The sequence below is a fragment of the Podarcis raffonei genome, chromosome 1, assembly GCF_027172205.1.
Source record: "Podarcis raffonei isolate rPodRaf1 chromosome 1, rPodRaf1.pri, whole genome shotgun sequence".
NCBI lineage: Eukaryota > Metazoa > Chordata > Lepidosauria > Squamata > Lacertidae > Podarcis > Podarcis raffonei.
Window position 1 is genome coordinate 21,247,805 of NC_070602.1, and position 17,925 is coordinate 21,265,729.

At 43.6% G+C, this 17,925-nt stretch overlaps 1 protein-coding gene across 1 annotated transcript; it reads left to right on the forward strand.

The window, feature by feature from the left end:
• Positions 1-339: 339 nt before the first annotated feature.
• On the forward strand, positions 340-11,034 carry LOC128407504 (alpha-1-antiproteinase-like). Its single transcript, XM_053375939.1, has 5 exons — positions 340-421; positions 4,781-5,392; positions 7,432-7,699; positions 9,296-9,443; positions 10,788-11,034. The coding sequence occupies exons 2-5, from the start codon at positions 4,798-4,800 to the stop codon at positions 10,977-10,979; spliced, it is 1,203 nt and encodes a 400-aa protein (XP_053231914.1). The 5' UTR covers positions 340-421; positions 4,781-4,797; the 3' UTR covers positions 10,980-11,034.
• The last annotated feature ends 6,891 nt before the right edge of the window (positions 11,035-17,925 follow it).

Consider the following 17,925-nt stretch of genomic DNA (forward strand, 5'->3'; position numbering starts at 1 on the left):
TTGGTTGTTTTCTTTCACAAACACACAAGTCAGCTTTCCCTTGTTTAAAATCTAATGAGAACAGTACCTCTGTTAGTTTAGTGTGCCAGTATCAAGCGCTCTGTTTCAAACAATACAGGGATTTCTTGAGTTTACAAACCATTCCCTCTTTAACCTGTACACCATCAGGTGGTAACATGTAAACTGCACCCCCCCCTTCCTCCACCCCTGTCCCCAGCCAAGGTCAGCAAATGGATTTATTCTTGCCTGAAGAGCAAAGACTCTTCTTTGGCAATGTTTGGACAATGTTTAAAACAAATACCTTTCAACAGTCCCGGTTAAGTATTAATGAAGCACTGCGCACACATTGCAGTTTGCATAAATAGCAGATCATAAAGAATCAGAGGCATTCTAACAGAAAGGAAGGTTCTGCACAACTGCTGTAAGTATCTGTCCTCTTTGGGTGTCCTCAAAACTGTCACTGTTTTGCAGGGGAAGTTCAAGCGCATACCAGAACCTTTTCAGGCTTGTGCAGTTAAAGTGGATAAAAGTGTTTTGTTGCCCTACAGCAACAAATCCATTGCTTTGGAAAGCAATGGGTAAAAATGCACTTAAAAGTGTGGGGGTGAACAAATGATAAATTGGAAGATGTGTAAAAACAGTATAAGCAAATCAGGATGAGTGAAGGATAAAAGCTTATTGACATGCAGATCAGACACAGGGCAGTATCCAGCCAGTGTCCCATCAGTGCCTGGATCAACGTTTGCACAGTGGAACTGTTGCTCAAGTTTAAATCTTTGCACTGACTGAACACGTTATTTAGATACTGTCCGTAGTCAATCTACCATGCAAGCAAATCAGGATGAATACAGAATAAGCAAACTCATCTGGATAAACCAGGGGATAGAGCAGTTAAATACTGCTTCGCAATGTATTTGAAAATACTGTGCCATATTTTCAAGTGAGTATCTTTAAATCTGCCTATTCTCCTGAAAAAAACTGTCTTTAAGTGACTTCTTGTTGTCCATTATCAGGGCCAATAGGAGTGATTCTTAGGATTTTTATTTCTTGCACTACTCAGAATCATACATAAGCTTACTTTAATGTCCTCGTCACTCAGGATGTTGGGTAATTGTGAAAGTTTCCCCAGATTTCCCTTCAAATTTTTGTGCTGATTGTTTATGTTTGTGCACATAAACCGGAGAAATGAAAGCATATTTTTTGTTTCCAAGTTTAAAAATGATTTCTTTGTACTCATGCATGAAAAGGGGAGTGAACATCATCTGGTGCAGAAAAGCATACACATTTCCAAGATTGGCATGTATTATAGAGTTTTTTAATGATTTAGAAGAAAGTAAACATGAGTATATTGAAAAGAGAATGTGATTGCATGGAAAGAGTATGGGGGAAGGGCCAGAGCTCAGGGCAGAACAAACCATAGCATCTTCAGGCAGCGCTAGGAATGCCCACTGCCTGAAACACTGGAGAGCAGCTATCAATCAGTGCAGACAATACTGAACTAGACTGAACAATGGCCTGGCTGTTTTAGGTAACTTCCTATGCTACTATGTTTCCTATGCTACTGTAAAGCATGGAAGTCAAATAATGCCATTGGGAATGTACCAGCCCTCTCTGGCCAGCTCTAAAACACTAAATGCAATTAAATGCTTACTCAGAAGAAGATCCAATGTAGAAATGACCTCCACCTTGCTGTTTTTAATTCACCTCACAAACTTGTGTTTAGCTTATAGCTACCTAGTATAGTTTGAACTTCTTTTTCTAGCATTTGAAACCTAGACTCTAGATAGATGATGATGATAGATAGATAGATGATAGATGATAGATAGATGCATCTTCAGTTAAAAGATATAGAACCCCCCTGTTTTTCTGATTGTAAGTTGATTTTAATATTGTCTTACTATATAATAAATTTGTAAGACTGTGATCATGCTGCAGTTTAGGTAGCTGCTAATTGGCGGCTTTGACAATTCCAACGTGATGGCAGAATGGCAGACAGGCAAGTGAGCAAGAAGCGGGCAGCCCAGGCGAGCTGTTTAAAGGTGCATGGAAGGCATGTCAGATAGCGATTTGGCAAACCACTCACCCTCTGTTAAACATCACGGTGTTTAAAGGAGGGTGGGAGCTCTCTGAAGTGTCTGCCAGGCTCCTTTTAATAGAGGTGAGGCTGGGGCTAGTTGCTTGAGGTGAACTGTGAGGGGAGGGTGGTTGGGGGAACTATAAGGGATAGGTGATGGGTGAAGTGTAAAGGAAGGGAATTGGTCAGGTGTAAAGGAAAGACTAGGTATGGGGTGAGGCAGATTGTTAAAGAGACTAAGCATTCCCTTATATTTTGTAACCCAACCTGTGAATTTTTGGTGAAGGGACAGTGAAAAAAAGCTCCAATAAATGGGAATAATTATCATTGCCATCCCATTTTTTAATTGCTGCTTTTTTTTCAAAATAGATGCAAATCATTACACATTCATTTTTAAGGCTACCTTGCACCTGCAATCTACATTGCTTCAATTCTAAAATAAAAGGTGAACATGTGCAAACTTTCACATTAAAATAATAAATGTATGAATTTTATGTTTAAATTGTGAATATTTAAACATAAATATTTAAAAATCCAAAATGCTTAAAAAAAAGTTATATTGAATAAACTTTAAAAACAATAAATACATATAGCATTTTAAACTCTTAAAGTCATCAGGTCTGCAGTCCTGGTGACTGACTGACTGATATTTTCACAGCTAATTGGCTCACAAGAGCTTGCTTTTGGCTAACCTGCAATAATTGCATGCATGTCGCTTTAAATTACCCAAATCCTACGTGCAAAATGGCACAGTGGCACCAGGCATGTATCCCCAGACAATGCTATTGCACACCTGAGACTTTTCAAAGTCCAGGATGACTGTCATAATCATTTCCTGCAACAAATATTTGTTCTTGTACTTGGGGATCAAAGTTTGAGTTTGATTGGGCTGTTTTTGGTTTATTTATTTTATTTGGGTATGGGGGTTTTGGTTTTGTTTGAATTTCTAGATATTCTGATTAGTGTTTTTTTAGATTAAGCTTCTTGCAAGGGAAATGTATTTCAATCCCTTCAAGTAACCAAAAATGAATTGCTTTGTGCGTACTCCAACAGGGGTAGTTTGCTAGTAGCGAAACTCTTTAAAGCAGCCCTCCACAACCTACTGTCCTCTAGATTATTTTTGTACTACATCTCCCATCATTCCTGATCATTGGCCATGATGACTGGGGCTGCTGGAGTTGAAGTCCAAAAGACTTGGAGGACACCAGGCTGGTTGAAAAATCCATTGCTCCGAGTAGTGACATAGATACAAAAGTCATTGAGTGCACTTGTATCACTAGAGTTCTCATTTACTTTATTTATACACTCCATTTATGTGTCGGCTTTTTAACAAAGCACTCAAATGGTTTACAACCTAAGAGGATCAGTCACATTAATAGAGGATAAGTTTATTAACAACCACAAGCCATGGTGGCTATGTTCCGCTTCCACTGTCAGAGATAACCTGTTTGTGAATAGCAGTTGCTGGAAATCACAAGTAGGGAGAGTGTTGTTGCAGTCAAGTCCTACTTCCCATAAGCACCTGGTTTCCCACCGTGAGAACAGGATGCTGGGCAAGATGGGGCTTTGGTTTGATTCAGCAGAGATCTTCTTATGTTCTCACTGGCCAATCGTGGACATTGTCACATCGTCCACATTTATGCCATGCCGTAGGCAGCTAGACCTGCAAAGCGGGGGTTGGCTCCATACCATGTGCACACTAACATACCCTCCAACATTTCTCTGAAGAAATAGGGATGTCCTATTCCATCATCAAGGGATGCGGGTGGTGCTGTGGGTTAAACCACAGAGCCTAGGACTTGCCGATCAGAAGGTCAGCAGTTCGAATCCCCGTGACGGGGTGAGCTCCTGTTGCTCGGTCCCTGCTCCTGCCAACCTAGCAGTTCGAAAGCACGTCAAAGTGCAAGTACATAAATAGGTACCGCTCCAGCGGGAAGGTAAACGGTGTTTCCGTGCACTGCTCTGGTTCACCAGAAGCGGCTTAGTCCTGCTGGCCACATGACCCAGAAGCTGTATGCCGGCTCCCTCGGCCAATAAAGTGACATGAGCGCCGCAACCCCAGAGTCATCCGCGACTGGACCTAATGGTCAGGGGTCCCTTAACCATTACCTTTATTCCATCATCATCATCATTTATACCGCACCCATCTGACTGGGTTGCCCCAGTCACTCCAACATATATAAAAACATAATAAAACATTAAACATTTAAAAAACCACTTCCCTATACAGGGCTGCCTTCAGATGTCTTCTAAAGGTTGTATAGTTACTTATCTCTTTGGCTTGGGGGGTCACATAACTCCATGCCCACCAACATTTCTCCATGAAAGTAGGGATGTCCTAAGGAAAAGCGGGACATTCCAGGATCAAATCAGAAACCGTAAATCTGGGACTGTCCTTGGAAAATAGGGACACTTGGAGGGTCTGCACTAAAGCATAACCAACATGTGCAAATCTATATTGCAGATAGATGTGTGCATATTATGGCGTTGAGGTATGCATTGTGTTTGGAGTGGAGCCAGTAAAGTACATTCTTGACTGAAGTCTGACAACACATTGTGAAATGCTTCTTCCATCTTCCTCTCATGTTGACCTTCAGGAGATGAGCTGACTCTGAATGGGAGCAAGAACTGTTTTGAGTTGTTGTTGCTGCTGTGGCTACTAACACATTTTGTGGCAAGTAAAAATCTCTCTCTCTCAATTCGCAGAAGAACTGACCAGAAGAATGCACTCTGCCATCTGTCTCTGTTTGATATTGGCCAGCCTCTCCAATGGGCATCATCAGGGTCCTGATGAACAGAACAGCACACAGCTAACTGCTATATATCCAAATATTGGCCGTTTTGCAATTAAATTTATTAGTCTGGCTTCTTCAGCCTCACCTGATGCAAATATTTTCTTCTCGCCCGTCACTATTGCATCTGCCTTTTCCCTTCTTTCACTGGGGGCAAAATCTGCCACACGCACTCAGATCCTAGAAGGCCTTTGCTTTAACCTGACAGAAATTCCAGAAAAGGAGATCCACCGGGCACTCCATAATGACTTTTCCGTGCTCACTCGCTCAGATTCTGAGTACCAACTCGAGCTAGGAGATGCTCTTTTTTTAAGGGAGGGCCTGGAGGCATTACCAACCTTTCTGGATGACGTCAAGGCTTTTTACGCCGCAGAGGTGTTGCCCACGAAATTCCAGGAGCCAAAAGAAGCCGAGAAACAAATCAACGATTATATAGAGAAGAAAACCCACGGGAAAATTTCAGAGATCGTCAAGGGTCTTGATCCAGATACCTCACTGGCTGTAGCGAACTACATATTCTTTAAAGGTACACTTTGGGGTGGGGGATAAATTCAACTCTGTTCAGATTTTAAGACAAACCTTCTAATTTGAATTTTCCGAAACCATGTGAAAGCTGAAACGCAGCAGTTCTTTGAAATTTGCACTTTGCTCAGAAGGGGCTCATGGGCTCAGAGTAAATCCCATCTCTTGGCAATCCAGTCAGATGGGCGAGGTAGAAATAATAAAATAACTATTATTTATTATTATTATCAGGGAGAATCCTTTGCCTGTGACTTGAGGCATGTATCTGGGGACAAAGGCATGGAGTGAGCCAATGATCCCCTTCCTTTAATCCCCCCAAATATTTAGTCCACAAGCATCCCCTCATTTGCTGGGGAAAAATCTTTGAGGGGCTTCTGTTTGTGTTCCCTTGGATGTGTGTAGTTCCCTCCATATGACCAGGAACACTGATAACGTCACACAAAGTGTCCTACTCTTGTTCAAGTGAGTTCAGTAGAAGCTGCCTACAAAACCTCCCTGCTCAACTGAAGGGGGTGCAATTCATGTGAGGACCTAGAGGGTAGGGTTTGCATACATATCCCCAGCCTCTGACATCATTCACACTTTGAGTGATCGAGAGTCCAGGCAACCTTGAGTCTCAGAGTGAAGCTGCCACCACATGTTATCTTCACCAGTAATAATAAAAAATAATTTTATTATTTATTTGCCACCCATCTGACTGGATTGCCCCAGCCACTCTGGGCGCCTGCCAACAAAATATTAAAACACAGAAACCCTCAAATTTAAAAAACTCACCTATACAGGGCTGCCTTCAGATGTCTTCTAAAAGTCAGATAGATGTTTATTTCCTTGACATTGGATGGGAGGGTGTTCCACAGGGCGGGCACCCAGCTGTAACATGAACACATTCAACCTACATTTCAGCTATTCATTCTTTCACCCCTAGAGTCTCTTACTGTAATGTCTCCACCATTATCCTAATTGCAGCACAGAAGGCATTTTTGTTGCATGACCCACAGTGGCCATGGTGGTAATGGTTAACTCTTCCCTTCCTAGCTACAACTCCCCAACCCCTGGCTGAAAAGAGCCCCCTATGCCTTATTTGAGCTTGATGGAAATTGAAGCCAACCATATACTTTTTTCAGGCACCATTGTTGTACAGCAGTTTGGGGAGGGGGAGGTCCACAGCAGATGGGGAAAGTTAACCTTTTCTTCCCCAGCCGTGGCCTTCTTAAAAATGCTCCCATATTTAGGGTTTGGGGTGGGGATTCCTAAAGGATCCAGCAAGAGGTTTAACTTTTTATCCAGTGTAATTGAAGCACCGGGAGGAGGTGGTGAGGTGGTGGAGAGGGATGCCCCAAGTGATGCCTGTGGGCTTGGATCCTACATTTGACCCCCTCAGCTAAGCAATTAATTTCCTTTACTTTCTTATTGTGTAAAATGCACTGCTCTGGTGCAGCTTTGTTGCTGTCATATTTGTTGGGGCATGTGCAAAGTGCCCACCCCAATGTCAGCAGGGTGTGCAAAAGACCAGAGAAACAGTAAACACTTCTAAGAAGAATCAGTTGCTTTACTGACAATAATGCAGTTCCAGATACATACAGCAGATACTTTCCTTACAGCATACAGACCACACTCTGGCTGAGAGCAAACTTGCCTCCAAACACAGCAGCCTTTATATTGTAGTTTCTGCTGAGTTGTTCTCACATGGTTGCTGACTCATTCTCACGTGACGAACTAGCTGCAGGTGCAGGAAAACACACCCCAGTTAAACAGTGCACCAAACGCAATCATATCTTGCCCTTTCCCCCCCCTCTGATGCATAAACATATATCAACCGTATTCAACCCTACATAGCAGTTCAGGAAGCTGAGCTGGAGTCTAGACTGCTGCAGCACTGCGATGGGAAAACAAACGGTGCCTGTCTATGAACCCGCTGACATGTAGCAACAATCTCTGCCAGAAAAAAACACACTAATATTGCAAATAAGATCAAATGTTGTGATTTGAATGAACTGTGTAATCTCTCCGTAATGTGGTGGTGGTCTCTTCTTTTCTCTTAAGGTGCCTGGGAAAAACCTTTTGATCCAGCTCAGACAGAAGAAAGGGACTTCTTTGTGAACGAACACACAACTGTCAAAGTCCCAATGATGCACAGGCTGGGCTGGTTCTGGTATTACTATGATGCTGAATTGCATTGCAAAGTGCTACGAATGGACTACAAGGGGAGTGCCACCACATTCTTTATTCTGCCAGACTCCGGAAAACTCAAGCAGGTAGAGGAGGCTTTCTCATTAGATACTTGGACCAAATGGGCAGTAAAGCTCCACCGGTAAGTTTTGTGTTGCTTCTTTAATGTTTCCATTAGATATATTTGTAACCAATCAGCAACTTAGGGCAAAGCTACACTGGTCGGTTATAACGTTAAAATGCATTATAAAAATGTGACACCAGAGGGTGCTGTAGAGCAGCAATCCGTCGGCAATAGGAAATTGTATTAAGAGCTATATTGTGGGGGATTTTTTACAGCGTTTTTACAGATCAGTGTAGATCCAGCCTTACTGTCTTCGATTACCATACCACTTACAAGGTAAAGGACTAGATGTGGACCATATAATATAGGAAAGCCTTTCTGAATGTTAGGACTGCTCTTACTTTGCCATGGCAAACTTATCTAGTTGTAAGACTACTCCTAGCCGTAGCTGTAGGATAACCAGCCTCATATAACCAAAATGCTTGTGTCTAATTAAAACATGAAGGTGTTAATGCCACAGAGTAAGCTGCCCTGAGACAAATGACTGGATGCTTCCCCCATGTCACATACAGAAGCTGACTTGACTGGCCATTCAAATCATACTTTAACATCGGTAGTAACCAGAATCGTCTGCTGCACCTGAGTACACAGCTCTGTCTATTCATAGCTCTGTGGGATGTGGGTAGCACTGTGGTCTAAACCACTGAGCCTCTTGGGCTTGCCAATCAAAAGGTTGGCAGTTCGAATTCATGTGACAGGGTGAGCTCCCATTGCTCTATCCCAGCTCCTGCCAACCTAGTAGTTCTAAAGCATACCAGTGCAAGTAGATAAATAGGCAGCACTGCGACGGGAAGGTAAATGGTGTTTCTGTACGCTCTGGTTTCCGTCACGGTGTTCCGTTGCACCAGAAGCAGTTTAGTCATGCTGGCCACATGACCCGGAAATCTGTCTGTTAATCTATTAGCTGGCTCCCTCAGCCTGAAGCAAGATGAGCACCACACCCCATAGTCACCTTAACCGTCCAGGGGTCCTTTACCTTTACCTACAGTTCTGTCCATCATCATCTTGTTGTCACTCCCAAATTTCTGCCACCTGAGACAGCTGCCTCACTCTGCCTAATGCTATGGCTGGCCTTGTTCTGAGATAACATATATGGAGCTCCTCAAACCTGAAATGTGCTCTGCAAATGCAAAGTATAACGGATGGAATATGCTTTCATGCTGCAACAAAGGGAAATATTGCAGCTCCATTCACAGGCTGTGGAACTGGGTGCCATTTTGCTGAGTACCTTTATACTGAACGGGGTGCCATGCCACAACATTTTGCACCGGCTGAAGCCTTTGAAAAGTTCTCAAGGGCAGCCCTACATAAAGTTTGTTGCTGTAACACGGCATTCAGCAACCTGGTGCACGCAGGATGTTTTAAGCTACAGCTCCCATCAGCCCCAGCCAGCAGGGCTGCGCTAACTAGGGCTTATAGGAACCGTAATCCAAAATACATGGTACGTACCAGGATGGTGATGGTTGCCATAGCTGGACAAGGCTCCAAGCACATTGAGTCTCAGTAAGAATATGTTTCTATCATATCTGCTTGGGAGCCGTGTGATGCCCTTCTAGATGTCAGCCATTTGAGCAAATAATTGAAGTAATTTCTTGTATCTTTCTGTTCCTGAAGTGCTACAGCATCTGTGTTCCTTCCAAAGTTTAATATTTCTGCCAGCTATGAACTAGAGGAGACCCTCAGCAAAATGGGCATTACTGATGTCTTCAGTGATCAAGCTGATCTGACAGGAATCACTGGGCAGCGTTTGAAAGTGGGAAAAGTAAGTTGAAAACAAGAATTCCCTTTAGTCACATGACTTCTTCTCTTTTTTTTCTTTTTTTTTTTTGCAAAGTATCTTGTTTTATTTGGGCAAGTTGAATTAATTGTGCTCCATCTGTTTAAATTATTCTTATTCTTATTAGTTAAAATTGTATACCACTGTTCATCCAAACATAAAAATGCAAAATGAGAACACAATATGCATAATAAAACGAAAACAAACCAATAAATCCCCTTCATCAAACACATTTAAAAAGGGTATAAGATTTTAATCACCCAAAGGCCTAGTTTAAGAGGAATATTTTCACCTGGCACCTAAAGATATATAATGAAGGCACCAGGCAAGCCTTGCTAGTAGGTGCTGGTAAGGATGGTAAGCAAAGACTCCCTCTTACAAATCTTAAGGACCATATTGCCTAATAATACGAGTTGCAACACACCACAGAATTAAGGAGATGAGGACCAGAGAAAGTGGACATATCAAAGAGGAAGGAGCTATACAACCTGCTCGTATGAATGGGAAATGAAATTGAGCACAACTACGATAAATTAAATAAATGTTACATTTGGCAGGATTAAAATTTAGCCATAATGTAGGCCCAGAGCAGGTGGCAGAAGTGTTGGATACTACAGTCATACCTCAGGTTGAAGTAGCTTCGGGATAAGTATTTTCGGGTTGCAAGCTGCGGTGACCTGGAAGTAACGGAGCATGTTACTTCCGGGTTTCACCACCCACGCATGCGCAGACGGTCAAAATGATGTCACGCGCATGCGCAGAAGCGGCAAATCGTGACCCGGGCACATGCAGATGCGTGGATGCTGGTTGCGTTCACTTCTGGATGCGAACAGGGCTCCGGAACAGATCCCATTCACATCCAGAGGTAACACTGTACTGGGGTCTTGGCAGCTGCCCTAGGAGACTAAGTATTGAAGCCAGGCCTTGTCCACCCTGTTCTTTTTTTATTTGAAGACATGTATTTGAAATAGGACTGTGCCATATGCTGTCTGACTATGATATTCTCTCCAGCGTTAGCCTCCTCAGTGCCAACAAAGCTCACATTTCTGAACATTAGGGTTTGCCCCAGAGTTCTGATACCCTTTTGAGTCCCTGGCTGCTGAGGGTCTCATTTGCCCTCATAGGCATTTATTGTGATTGGTTGCACCAACCCATGTGTTTTTGTGATGTCACCTCAGCAAAGTTACTCATTGACAGAAGGGGAAATCACATAGATGGCCAGAGGTAAGCGGCAGTGAAGACAAAGGCCTTTCAAAAAAAGCATTTCCTTCACAAATGAAATCCTTTTCTCCTCTCCAAACTCTGATGTCTTTCTTTGTTCTTCCTCAGGCTACCCATAAGGCTGTGCTCACTGTGGATGAGAAAGGGTCAGAGGCAGCGGCAGCCACTGTTTTGGAAGCCATACCTATGTCTATGCCTCCAACCTTAGAATTCAACATGCCTTTTTTTGTGCTGATGTATGAAAGACAGACCAACTACACATTATTTGTTGGCAAAATAGTAAATCCCCTTCAGCCCTAAGTGTCAGTGAATTCTGAATGAAGCTTTGGAATAAAGCATTTTGGCAACCCAATGTGGAGTCCTTCTCTTTTTCAAACCAGAGGCAGTGCAGAATGATGTGGGAATGAAAAGGAGTCTCCAAATACTTCTTTTCTGACTATTTTCCATGCTCCCTTCAGAGCATAAACAGTAGGTGTCCTGGTATTGTTTTTTGCAACAAACCAGAGGTCAAATCAAACATTACAGCCCCCACAGGAGAACCATGAAGAAGACAGTAGTGTTTCCTGTGATTTTTCAGCTGATCGGATACAATCTACACTTCCTACATGGGTTGCCATATGTCCAGATTTTCTTGGACATTTCAGCGATTTCAGCCCAGATACTGTTTCCGATGGCAGAATCCCAGCTCTGTCTGGGAAATTCCGGGTGTATGGCAGCCCTACAGGTGGTTATTGTTGTTGTTGTTGTTGTTTACATTTATAGCCCATCCTTCCTCCCAGAGGAGCACAGGACAACAAACACACAAACAGTAAAGCATATGAAAGCAATTGCAGTAAAGAAGTAGGCTATGAAATATGCCTAGTTGAAAGGCTTGTTGGAAGAAGGTCTTCAGTAGGTGCCAGAAAAAAGATGGAGTTGTCATTTGTCTAATGTTTAAGGGGAGATAACTCGCAAGAGTAGGTGCAGAATGAACCTCCAAATTAAGACAGGATCTGCAGGAGGCCCTCACCTGCAGTAACTGATTGGGTACATAATGGGTGGGACTATTTTTTTCAGGTTACAACTCCTATCATCCCCAATTGTTGGCCATTACGGCTGAGGCTGATGGGAGTTGGCTGGTGTGCAACCACACCTCAAGGGACTCAGATTCCCGCAACCTGACATGGATCATCTTCATGACACTAATTCACAGAAGTAGTTTTCAGAGGTGCTCAGATTTGGGGCGGGGAGAGGGAATAATATTTGAAGGCTTAATTTTTCGAGAGGAGCCCTGCTGGGTTAGAGTCAGTTCTCACAGTGGCCAAATGATGAGACACACACAGAAATGCAGCTGGAACATGAGACCCAGCAACTGGTATTCTAGAAGCCATGGATAGCCTGATCTGCATGAATAATAGCACCATAAGCACAAATCATCATGACTGCAGAATAAAAAGGAGATGTATGAGGCCCCAAGGATCTGTTACAACGAATTCTCAACAGTCACCAAAACTGTAATCTTTATTGATTTTTGAGTGCTTGCTTCTCTCCTTTTTTATGTGTAGTATAAATGTCCCCTGGAAGGTTTCTGGTCTGAACTATTGAAATGCCCCCTTTTATTTCTCTGGCAGCTGTTTCTTCTCAGCCCCATTGCTGATCTTCTTGGCCATCCCTGTCTTTGGCCTCATTTATCTTCACTACTGTTCAGTGGTTGCTTGTGTTTAATTGTTCCCCATGGCATCATCGCATCAGATTTTGATGACAAAATCACATACTGTGGCGATCACACAGGGTCCCTGGACGTTTCACTGTCTATTGATCCACTTTATTTCTCGCTGCCACTACCCAGGCCCTACCTGGTAAAATACTGAGTCTGTTTATTTATTTCAGTTTAACAAGTGTGTGGTTTCATAAACGGTCTCAGTCAACTACAATCATGGGCTGCCTATCCAGACCTATAACTTCCGCTACCTGCTCTCACTCACTAAACTACCTCTCAGATATTTACTTGTCTTCCTAGCTCCTAACTGTTCCTGACTCAGCTTATTTTGCTACACTAACTCAACCTACCCACAGACTCTATCCCAATTCACTCCCACTCCAACCAACCACCCAACTCCCAAAGAACTCCCTCCTTCGCCCCTCCCAGAGCTGGTTTTATAGTCCCACTGACTCCACCCCCCTGGGTTCTGATTGGGTAACTTGTTTAACTATTTCACCTCCAGCACTCTCATATGTTAACGTCACACATACATAGTTCTCTCTTCAGTCAATCAGATTCAATGGTTGTCGGAGGGCACAAAGGAGAGCATAGGAAGGGCCCTGCTAGATCAGACCTAAAACCCATCTCAATCAGATGCCCATGGGAAGTCCACAAGCAGGACTTTCTGCAACAGTGCCCTGCCCAAGTGTGGTTCCCAGCCACTGGCATTCAGATGCCTCCAGTGGTGGATGTTCTCCATGATTTTGCTTATCATTATTATTTTTAAAAGTCATCTAAATTGGAACAAAGGAGTCCAGAAACAGTAACAAGAACATGAAAGCAACTGGGAGAGTAAAAGGAGGGGCTTGAGCAGTATGCACAATGAATATTAGCATACTTGTTTAAAACATGATGATGATGATGATGTTTTTAGATTCGTGAAAAACAAACAGGAAAGTAGATGATTGCACTGGTGCAAAAAAAAAAAAAATGACAGAAGTCACCCACGCCTAAGTCCTGCTGTATCCAACAGAAGTCAAATCTGCCTCACCTTCATTACGTTTACTTTTGACTCAGATAATACTTCTTAAGCAATTTTGTACCATAGTGCCAAGCCAGGAGCACAGCATCCTGTAAGCACATTGCCAAATCCATCACTGGTGTGGAATAAATCATACTCACATGGAGCCAGCTCTTAAAACTATACTCCAGTTTCCAGGGACAGGATTGCTTCAATGGCAGGTGCATGTTGGACAGATAAATCATAGCCGTATTCATCTCCCAAGCTTGGCTTCCTACCAGTGACACCTACAGAGACTACACATATGCTACCTTGACTGTCAGTTCCTTTGCATGCTGGCATCCATCTGTTTGAGAAGGATTATGCAAGAATAGCTACACTATACCCCTTCGTTCCTTCTCATGCTCACATGGCTTCATTGGCAGCTGAGCTCCTGGGCTAGTCAGTTTGATCGATTCGATTGATTTAGATGCCCCCTTTCCACAGTGAGCAGTGCCTGAAGTGGTTGTAAACCACTTCTTATCAAAATGCAAAACAGTGAGGCATGGGGTCTAGGGGGAAGAAGGAAGTTTACAAAGCATGCCTGTAAATTCAAATAAGATCAGAAATCAGAAGTTTATAGTACACAGAACAAATTCAAAACTAGAAAAGATATAAATACATAAAAGCAAAGCAGAAAAGAAAGTTATCAGACACTGTTTTTAACACTTGATTGGGAGCTGCCCAGAGTGGCTGGGGAAACTCAGCCAGATGGGCGGGGTATAAATAAATTATTATTATTATTATTATTATTATTATTATTATTATTATTATGCAGTTCCAACTGCTGGTGCAGCACTTTGAGCACTTCAGAAACTTGTTTTAAATACAGTTGAGTAAGAGAAGGATCTTCTCAGCAGTCTAGAAGCTGCCTCCCTCAACTCTCCTCCGGAGGAGACCGACAGCAGCAAAAGGGAAACGTTGGGGAGGGCAATGATGACTGGAGACACAGAGGTGTGTCTTGCTCATTTCTCGACCCAAAGCTATGACTTGGAGGCCTCCCTGGAAACCCAATGAGGAAGCAGGATCTGCAGGAGTGTTAATGCTGTGAGCCCCTCCACCCTATGCTCGGGTTGTACATGTGTGTAAATAAAACCGCATGTCCTAAAACCACCACAAACTGCATTAACCTTCATGCCAAGGAAACCGAACCCAGGTCAGCACTGGAACTCCTGCAGTCTCTTGCTGGCCAGAGATGGGGGTTGCACATCACCTTATGTTCTCTGGGCAGCTTGCAAACATTCTGTTTGCAGCACTGGCTGAGAGAGAGAGGAAAGAGTGGCCATGTTTGGAAGAGAGAAGGGAAAGAGTCAGGAAGCCCTTTCTCCTCCCTCCCGTCCTGCTAAATTCCAGAAACTGAGCCAAAGGACTATTGATCCTCCTGATTGGCTGGCTTGCACTCCAGAAACCATTTTCTGGTTTCTCTTCAGATTGTATCAATCTTTCGCCTTTTACAGAAAACATTTTTGGAGAACCTTGAAATCCAGTGGAATCCAGTACAGGCAAAGTTTGTTTGTCTCCCTGATTTTCCTTGCTTTTAATGCTGCAATAGCGAGAGCTACCAGGGAGTATAAATGAGCAACTGACACAACACTTGTGCTTTCTCTGCCAAAAGTCACAATGTCCATTCCAGTTAGTTTGTGTGTTTTCAGTTTTTTCCCCTCTCGCTGCTCCTGTGTCCTCCTCGGCCCCCACCACATGGGATGAGCAAATGTCTCTTATCGTGTTCGTTCTTTGCATTTCCTATCTGTACCAGCCATTCTTTGCAGCCTCCCACTCTAACGCCCACACAGCAACGATTCCTTTCCCAGTACACAGCCATTTGTACAGAAGGTGGACTCTGCTCTGCAATCTCTGCTCTTGCACAGCCTATACTAGTTCATTACACTTCTCCATTTGATACCAGCATGGGCTTGTTCAGGAACAGGTCCCATGGAAGCTGAGGCAGCCTCTCACCTTTGTCTCCACCAACATTTAGACGCATAGCATGATGCTGGCAAACAGCACTAGCTCCAGTTTCAGGGGGCCACTGGTAAGGACACCCCTTAGTCCTAATCCCAGCGACTGCTGTCAGGCCCCCAACTGCAGGTTTTATCTAGATATGGGTTAGGGCTAGGCGGTATCTGGCTTTCAACATCGTGACAGATCACCAGCTAAACATTGTGATATAAAGGTAAGAAATGGTAAAGGACCCCTGGACAGTTAAGTCCAGTCAAAGGGGACTATGGGGTTGCAGCGCTTGTCTCGCTTTCAGGCCGAGGGAGTTGGTGTTTGTCCACAGACAGCTTTCCAGGTCATGTGGCCAGCATGACTAAACCGCTTCTGGTGCAACGGAACACCATGAGGGAAGCCAGAGTGCACAGAAATGCCATTTATCTTCCCGTCGCAGCGGTACCCATTTATCTACTTGCACTGGCGTGCTTTCAAACTGCTAGGTTGGCAGGAGCTGGGACAGAGCAACGGGAGCTCACCCTGTTGCAGGGATTCGAACCGCCAACCATTTGATCGGCAAGTCCAAGAGGCTCAGTGGTTTAGACCGATAGATCACAATGTCTGAAATAAGGAAGGAACTATGCAGAGGCGAACAGTGGGGCTCATGTCAGGATGCTGCCAGTTGCTCCTGGCTGGTTGCCCAGGAAAGTATAAAGACAAGAAAAGGTTTCTTACCATCCTTTTTCATTTCAATATTTACAGAGACAGGCTATAGAACCCAGCCTCTTGGATAATGGGGTTATCCTGAGTGAATCTCCACCCCCGTCTCTCCCACTTCCTCATTCGGGTGCTGCTATGTGCCCTCTGCCTTTGAGCTCCTTGTTCTCCTACTTTTAAGGCTCACCGGGTTCTGGGAGCTGGAGGGTATGGGATGCTTTCTAATGACACCATGTCAGCCAGCTGCCTCTCTGCTTCTGCCCCCTCCTCCTCATTTCCCATTATATATTACAATGTCTGAAATAAGAATGGAGCTATGTAGAGGCATTGGCCGACCCTTTCCCCCACATCGTGATTTTTGCATAGCGCGCTCACACACAGACCACGATTTGATTCACAATATATTGTCAGGTCAAAAATTATGAAACCGATATCACAGTATGGACTTCAAACCAGTTTGGGATGATATATCAATATATCACCCAGCCCTAATGTGGACTTATCCACTAGCTGTGTCTGGGAAACAACTGACCATTTTGACTGCCCACAATACCTCAGAGCAACATGATTTTCCCAAGATTCCAGGGCTGCATTCCAATTCCCACTTACTGTTGAGATGGGAGGAACCACAAGGATCATCTAGTCCAACCCTCTGCAACACAGGAACCTTTTTTGCCCAACGTGGGGCTCGAACCCACGACTCTGAGATTAAGTGTCTCGTGCTCTACCGACTGAGCTATCCCAGGGGTATGTAAGCCCCTCTGAGCTCAGCACAACTTGCTTCTTTGTCAGCACATAAAGGGACTGGTAAATATATTAAGGCATGACTAAAATGTAAAAGAACTTATCTTTTACATTAGTGAAAATTGCAGGGGGGCGTCAAACGAATGCAATGAAAACTGCCGAAGTACTAATTTTAGCACTGCCAAAGATTACTGCATAGATATTTCCTAGAGTGAGGAAGTTGAAGAAGTCACCTCAGCCTGCTCCCAGCTAGACTGCCCTTCTTCTTTTTGGCAGCTGGGCTGTGTGCCGGGGTGGAAATTTCAAACAGAAATTTCAGAGCATAATAGATGAGGCCAGTTTTACAGGATTTCCTGCATTCGTTCTTCCCTTAACGCAAGTCAGTTGGAGCCTCTTGGATGCTATATCTGTGTTTTAGTGAGTGAGGCCATCACCCCCACACTGCAATCCTGTAACTCAGTCGCTAAGTATTTTGCAACTCAAGGAAGATGGCTGAGTGGGCTCACAACATTTCGCCATTGTTTGTTCTGCTTTATCTCATTGGTAAATCATCTAGCTAGCCTTGAAGAGAGCTGCTTTACCTCAGAAGGAAGACATTTTAGGTGCATGAAGGCACATGCATATATTCATAAAATGATTTGTGGTAATTTTTTGAAGTTTTTTTTTGAGCGGGGAGTTATCAGGGTGCTTGGATCAGTTGGGCCTATGCTCTGATCCAGCAAGGCACTTCTTAGGTTCTTCATAGCCCTCCACTGCTGTGGCTTCTCAGCAACTGGTATTCAGTGATATATCGGCTCTGAAAATGGAGGTTCCTTAAAGCCACTGTTTTATTTACTACAATTATAAAATTATACAATTATACTTGATTATAAAAAGAAAAAAAACTCAAAGCGGTTTACAAAGAGCCACGTGATTTAAGTCATCTAAGCTTTTCTTCTCATAGACTCAATTTTTTACATTTCTGCTGCACTATAATTGCTGTGTGGCTCCATCCTGTGCCACTCCAACAAAGTAAGATCTGTATATACATTAATACTTGGGAGTGCAAAAGCACCATCTGTTTCCAGCCATAGAAAGGGATGTAATCAAACTGGTTCCACCACTTCTTCCTT